Here is a 7038-nt window from a genome sequence, read left to right as displayed (position 1 = left end):
CTCTCTCTCTCTCTCTCTCTCACACACACACATTTACACCACACCTTTTCCCCTAAGCTCACTCCCCTATGTACCAGACAGGCTGCAAATATGCAGGTATTACAGAAAAAGTCTGCCTATCCGACTGTTGGGGGAAAAGAAAGGTGAGAATTATTCATTTTGCTTTGGCATTTTTGTCCCTCAGCATATATAAAAAGTACATTTTCCTCTCCCGTTCTGTCTGTATTTAAGAGAATTACTTTTTATTTCAAAAGACCTAGCACACACTGCACTTGAAGCACAGGCACAAACTCAAAACAATACACAAACACAAATATTCACAACTTATGTTCAAGAAACAATGCTTATTAATGTTTAATGAAAGGATATTTGCATCACTCTAAGCATAGCTAATTGCATTTATTAAAGGCTTGTTAATCCCAGTTATTATTCTGATTAGTGAAATCCCTTTGTAAAACCATTCTTGGAGAAAATGCAAACAAATCTATATGTAGATTCTGATGTGATTATTTTAGTGGTATAGCAGCTCTACCAAATAAAAAGTACTTTATTGTGCTGGGAATAAGACGTGGTCTTAAGCATGCACACACTCTTGCCGTTGGGCTGGCGGGGTTTGTGCTTGTTTCCGTTTCTGCTGCTTTGGGGGAAGACTGTTGGAGAGAGGACTATAGAGTTTTACAGGGCTGTGTGTTCCTGGACGGCATGTCTCACTGCTTGTTCATTAGAGCAGAGAACATTGAGTCATTACCAAAGTCTGTGACAACAAATGGACATAATGATTTGGCTGGGATGGGGAGTGCAGAGAGACACACACACACACACACACACGCACGCACACACACACACACACACACACACACCCCCACCCACACACACACACCAATCAAGCATGGAAGAAAATGATAACTCATACAGATAACATATAACAGATAATAGATAATATACATATTTATACACATGTGAATGTGAATTGACGCATTCACATTCATAATTTTTCTTTAAGGCACAGCTTTCCTACCCTTTTTCTGTCCTCAGGATGTGTGTGTGTGTGTATGTGTGCGTGTTTGTGTGTAGCCAGGTCTACTTTTCCCATCTCCTCCTCTCCTCAGTTCTGGCCCATTAAGAGCAGGAGCTGGGGAGCTGAGATGTCTACCGGAGCACGTCATGAGGCTGGTGGCACACTGACAGACACTTCCCATACATACATTAACACATCACACTACTGCCTTTCACTGGCTCAGCTTGTGTCTATAGAGTGTTGTTTGGGTTCACCAGACTCAAAGGGATCCATACATGATATCACATAATAGAAGGAAAAGCCTGAGCTGCTTTAATGTTTGGAGCTGCTAAATGTATAAACCAAATCAGTCCCATTCTAGCAGATCATGTTCTGACCTCCTGAGTCACCCACCTGTCTGGGGTCCTTCTCTTGCCATTCTCGTTGACATCCAGCAGGAGTTCAGAGGAGTCCACTGGGGAGGTGGTGCTGGTGTCCAGGAGCAGCTGCTCATGCTGGGCCAAGTATTGAGCTGGGTTCTGTTTGGCCAGCCTTGCACAGTGCAGCAGCTCCCTCTGAAGGAGCGGCAGGTTGGCCTACAGAAGGAAACATCAGTGCATTACTAGAGAGAATGCAACAACTGCACCATATGTTTTAGACAACACTGATTTCTTAAAGAGAAGCAAAAACAGAAATATCACATCTGCCTTTTTGCCTTTCAACAAATGGGGAACAAAACTCACTGCTCAGTTGCTCAATCCTCTCTCTAAAATGCTCTTTGCTTCCTTTTTGGCTAATTTGGCAAACAGAATCTGACAGAATAATCTGTCAGATTGATCTGAGCTGTTTTTACTAAATGTCTTCAACAGATATATCTTGTAGGGAAAACAATAATTATTAAGATTTAGCACTGCACAAAACAATGCTAATTCAGTTGTACGCTCAGCATGTGTCTGTATTGCTGTAAGGATAATCAAAGTCAGAGTATATAATGCACTTGGAATATACAAGTTCTACTTTGCCTTGTGTAAAATATAATGTTGTTGATAATAAATATTACAACAAAGATACATTCAACCAGATTGATGCATCTCTTTGATCTGAAAAATAAAAACGTATAAAGCTCCTAAAGCACAAAAAAATTGGATGGTATAATAAAGGTTTTTCCTCCGGTATTTTCATTCTAAAAACATCTATTTGAGATCCATTTCTTCCACAATATCTGTGCCCTGTTTGCCCATTACCACGGAACCCACCATTTCCTGTGACCCAGAGTGCATTAACACCCAAAGAGTTTCTCTGTGGTGTATACTATTATGTTATTTTTTTATTTTTTTATTTTAAAGAAACAGCAGCTATTTTCAATCTCTTTGACTTAACAAGGGGAACTGCTTTCTTGTGTGGAGTTACAGGGTCGTGCAGGTATGTGCGCACTGACTTCAAAGACATCTGATGGTGTGCGTTTTGAAGCAAGAAGATGAAAGTGTTGCGTCAGGCAGGTTCAGAATAAGAGTGGAGGCTATTTTGACGAGGTACATCACAAGAGCCTTTGGAGAGGCCATCTTTGTAAATTTTCGGTCTGTTAATCTATATTTTATCCTGAATAACATAATCTCTCTCTCTCTCTCTCTCTCTCTCTCTCTCTCTCTCTCACACTCTCTCAGTCTATTGCTTTGTTTTTTCTTTTCCTTCTTTCTAGTTTTATAATCTATGAGCTTATATTACTCTTTCTTTTCTCCCTTCCTACATAAACTCACCAATTTGCTTCTGTTTCTTTGACCATTCCATCCCGTCTTTGCCAACTGCATACAGAAATAATACTTGCAAAACACAACCATGATTTGTTTGGTCGGATTTATGTTTCATAATAAGAAAATCCCTCTCCAGTAATTGGCTGGTAGTAAAAGAAATGCCAAGCGCTGGCCTTCGCTTTACCTGCCCGAGTTAATGGTCCGTTAATAGTTTATGATCGTAATTACCCTCTGAAAAAAGAGCATAAAATAGATTGCTTTGACCCCGCTGAACTCATCTTTCATTAATTGGAGGTCATCCTAATTGCCAGAGATGTGGGATGCATTAACAAAAAGGACTGCAGACCACTGAAGACACTGGATCATTTTTCATATGACAAAGTATGGCGATTTGCTTCTGTGCAGTTATGGTAACCAACATCTGCACTTGCATAAAAGGAAAATTTCAAGTAGTGTTCAGCAGCCACAGCTAAAATTCGCCCGGGATGATTTATTGTGAAAATACTGCATCTGTCATTTTGTCAAACGGTGCCAAAAAACTATTCAGAATCTGCCAGGTTCAGACTATGCTGCACTTCATCAACTTTCTGTTTCTGTGTAATTCGCAGTTGGAGGAAAATCTAGGAGACTTAGCTTCTGCACGTCTATATTGTCCTATTTCAATTATTCACTATCACAACTTTCTCTCTCTTTAGGTAAATGTGTTTATTCCTCTGCCACACAGCACTCCTCTCACTTCAGCACGACAGAAGAAAAACACTTGACAGGCTTAAAATAAGCTCACTTTTAACTTGAAAACAGAGAAACACTGTTACTCTGTAAGCCTGTTGTCTCGTGTGGCAGGCGTCCCGCCAACACATCACGTCACTGGCGCTGTGTGGTTTATGATTGCCTTCTTCCAGTAAAAAGTCCCAACCAATTTGCGGTTTATTATTAAGAGAAAGGGAAAGGGGTTGGGTGAGGGTGGGGGTAGGGTTGGACCGGTTGGCTTGGTCTAACATTAGCATAATGAAAAACTCGGAGCCCTGACGTGCATTGTTGCAGCTGTGCTTCAACCTCCCTTACACCTCCAACTGCTCTCTGCTACCATATGGTAGCTGGCATTAAAGGCTCCGAAGTGGGAAGACACTAAAATTAGACTGGGGAGGTGGAGAGGCAGAGAAGGAGTGACAAAAAAAAAAAGAGTTGCATCTTTGATTCCGCAGCAATCCCAGTGATACACTAACCATCTGGCGAGGAAAGGAGAAGGGAAGGAGAGACTGGAGGATGGATAGATAAGGGAACAGTAAAGAGAGACAGGAAAGCAATGAAGACAGAAAGATATAGGGGAGAACAAATAACCTTGTGATTCAAAGCAGAAAAAAATGAAGAAAACTTAAGAATAAGGGAGTGATGTGAGGAAGGAGACAGGGAGGACACAAAGTCCCCGTATCTGTCGTTAACAGTAACAGCGGTACTAGTGGGACCAATACTACATCAACGCAGGACCTCCGTGGATAATATAGGCTTGTGAATGTCAGTTCACAGGCTTATATTATATTCACACATCCTCTGCAAATGCACCCATACACATGCATACAGACAGTGTAAGGTGTGATGATTTTGTGCTCAGGGAGAACCGACTATCTTGTTTTCACAATTAACATTTACCTCATGCCTGTCAGTCAGTCAGACACAAACACACAGGGCAGAGTAGAGATGGCTAGATAAGGAATGGATAAAAGATAAAAAGCAAGACGTAGGCGAAGGAATTGAGAAGAGGATTGAGGGGGGAAAAAAAGTGAGAAAACAAAACAGAGCCTGTAATAGAAACAAATGAGCTCTGTGTTAAATGCCATGGCCCTCCCTGCTCTCCATCTCTCAGTACCACAGTGATATTGATCTCAGCTTCACCTAGACCCCATAACACAATCTGAACTGCTGCTGCAGCTGCACAGTGCATCCCTCAATATAGACCCCCAGTCCCATTTGTCATCTTTGACTACCAAAACAAATCATACAACCGCCGCCAGTCTCACCTCCAGACTGCTTTAGCTCCTTAAATCGTGCAGACATTCAGAATATCCACCTATCTGACATGAACAGCCCAAATGCACATAAATGGCCACATAGATAACAAACAGAAAATCCACCATCCCTCTTCATTTTTATCTCCCAGACTGGAATAAAGAGATGTGAGCTGTGCTGTTGGCGACTGGAAAAAAAAGGCGACCGGCAACAAATGGGCTGAAGCAACGGCACGACTAGATGCTTAAAAGAGTGCTCCTTCCTCACGTAATATAGCACGCTAACGGCTGAAAATGGGAAATACTCGCTGGGAATGTAGCTTAGTGGGACGTAGAATCGTTGATAAAACGAGCCTTAGAGAAAGTGATGGAGGAGGCTGGAAAGGAGCACATGAAAGGGGACGTTGTCATCGAGCCACAAACACACACGTTGTGCTCTGTTCCAGCACACGTTAAGCAAGTTTCTAACAAAAAAAAACAACTTCTTGCAGTTCAAACATTGTACAGAAGAATTATAGTTGAACGTGACTCATGCATTTGGAGAAGTACTGAAAACCGACAGATTGAGCAAGAGAAAGAAAAAAAGTATGAGAGACAGAACGAGAGCAACAGTATTTTGTGAAATTGCAGAGAAACTGAGTGAGAAGGAAGAAGGAGACAGATTCGGTACAATTGAAAGACAACAAGAAATACCAAAAATAGGGAGAAACTTCTGGGCTTGCTTAATGTTTTCTAGACAAACCTTCTGTAGTAACTGCAAATTGAAATATCTACCTTCAAGAAGGGTATGACAAAAGGTCGCAGAGGGAAGTTGGTGGCTTCTTGGAGCTTGGAGTGAAATTCTTCGATGGTTAGTGTGGAATTCTGGAGGAGAGAGAGAGACAGAGAGAAAACACATGAATCCATGTGGAAGGCATTAAGTGATAATATTACTTATTGGAAGCTAAGCTACATCCTGACCCGGAGTGAATTGGAAGCACATGGGTAGGCCGCAGTGAAAAGAGCCACAGAAAACAAAGACGCACATCACTTTGCACATCGCTTCAATTAACAAAACAAATACACATGCAGGAGTCCCATCATCAAAAAATATGCTGCATGAGGAAGACATTTTCCTAATTATTATTTTATTTTTTGCCAAACCTCTTTTAAATTATTAACTCATTTAAAATCACTTTACCTAAACATTTACATGCAATTGAATAGTTTTTTTTTACATTTCAGTTTATTTTCACATCAGCTCAGGTCTTCTTGTTTGTTATTATGAATAGAAAGTTAAAGAATTTTATATGTTAAAGTCAGCTGTAACATGAAGAAAGCTGTGCTCATATTCGGAGTGTATTCCATAATGTGTGTCCTATGTGTTTGTCCAATTAAATACATACATACAACACACAACTTGGTTCTTTTTTGTTTCCCATCATTTACTTGTTTGCACATATGCTTATGTCGGATACATGCATGGCACCCCTGTCCTTATCAACACAGTACATTATACACTTGCGTCATAACGCTTCACGTCTTTGCTACATCTCTCCATCAGTTTCCATCAGTGCCAACCGAATAACTGTCTGGCAATTTTCAAAGACCAGATAAGGTGACCAAGGTGACCAAAATATGTTATGGACCAGGAAAATGTGCAAGATAGAGAGGGCGCGGTATATTTAGAGTTAGAGGGTATTTGTGTTTTTCTCTGTATTGTTGAAAACAGGAGGAGTGTGTGTTTGGAGTAGTGGGGGGTCCAAAGTAGGTTATACATTTCAGTTTGTCAACCCAAAGAAATTCTCTCCTTCTTTGGTTGCCTGTAACTCATATTAATGGCTGACAAGACAGCAGTGACTGACACTATTTTTAATTTTCAACATGAACTATATTCTAGTGATTCAGAGCAGAGAGAAAGAGTAAGAAAGAGAGAAGAAAGAGATGAGTGTGCACATGGGAGAAGAATCTGCTATATAACAAGCAAAAATACAAACAAGAACAAAAAATGAATCAAGCGAGACGGAGAACATTATAAAAAGCAGCCAATATGATTTTTTCCTCCCCACACACTCTGTGTTTATTTCCCAGACCTGAATTTTGTTACGTTCAGCCTTACATCTGTTCACCCAGATTGCGTAGGGGCTGTTCTTGACAGCTAGTGAAACCTCCCGAGTCTCCCTCTCTCCCTCTCCCCAGCACACAACTAGCTAATTAACGGTGTCACTCTTTTCAATAAGGCAAGGGGAGGGACAGAGAGACAGAGAGCTGGAGAGGATGAGAGGGGGAGAGAGAGAGAGATATG

At 41.0% G+C, this 7038-nt stretch overlaps 1 protein-coding gene across 5 annotated transcripts in view; it reads right to left on the bottom strand.

Moving 5' to 3' along the window:
- runx1t1 (RUNX1 partner transcriptional co-repressor 1) overlaps positions 1–7038 on the bottom strand; it is a 61036-nt gene that overhangs the window by 9207 nt on the left and 44791 nt on the right. For all 5 annotated transcript variants that reach the window (XM_032536358.1, XM_032536352.1, XM_032536356.1 and 2 more), the window contains exons 4-5: positions 5529–5618; positions 1412–1593 (exon numbers count right to left, since the gene is read on the bottom strand). In XM_032536358.1, coding sequence (XP_032392249.1) covers positions 1412–1593; positions 5529–5618 — 272 coding nt within the window. The remainder of the gene's footprint in view (positions 1–1411; positions 1594–5528; positions 5619–7038) is intronic.

Source organism: Etheostoma spectabile, chromosome 14, assembly GCF_008692095.1.
Source record: "Etheostoma spectabile isolate EspeVRDwgs_2016 chromosome 14, UIUC_Espe_1.0, whole genome shotgun sequence".
In the NCBI taxonomy this organism is placed as follows: domain Eukaryota; kingdom Metazoa; phylum Chordata; class Actinopteri; order Perciformes; family Percidae; genus Etheostoma; species Etheostoma spectabile.
This window is presented reverse-complemented; position numbering and strand designations above follow the sequence as displayed.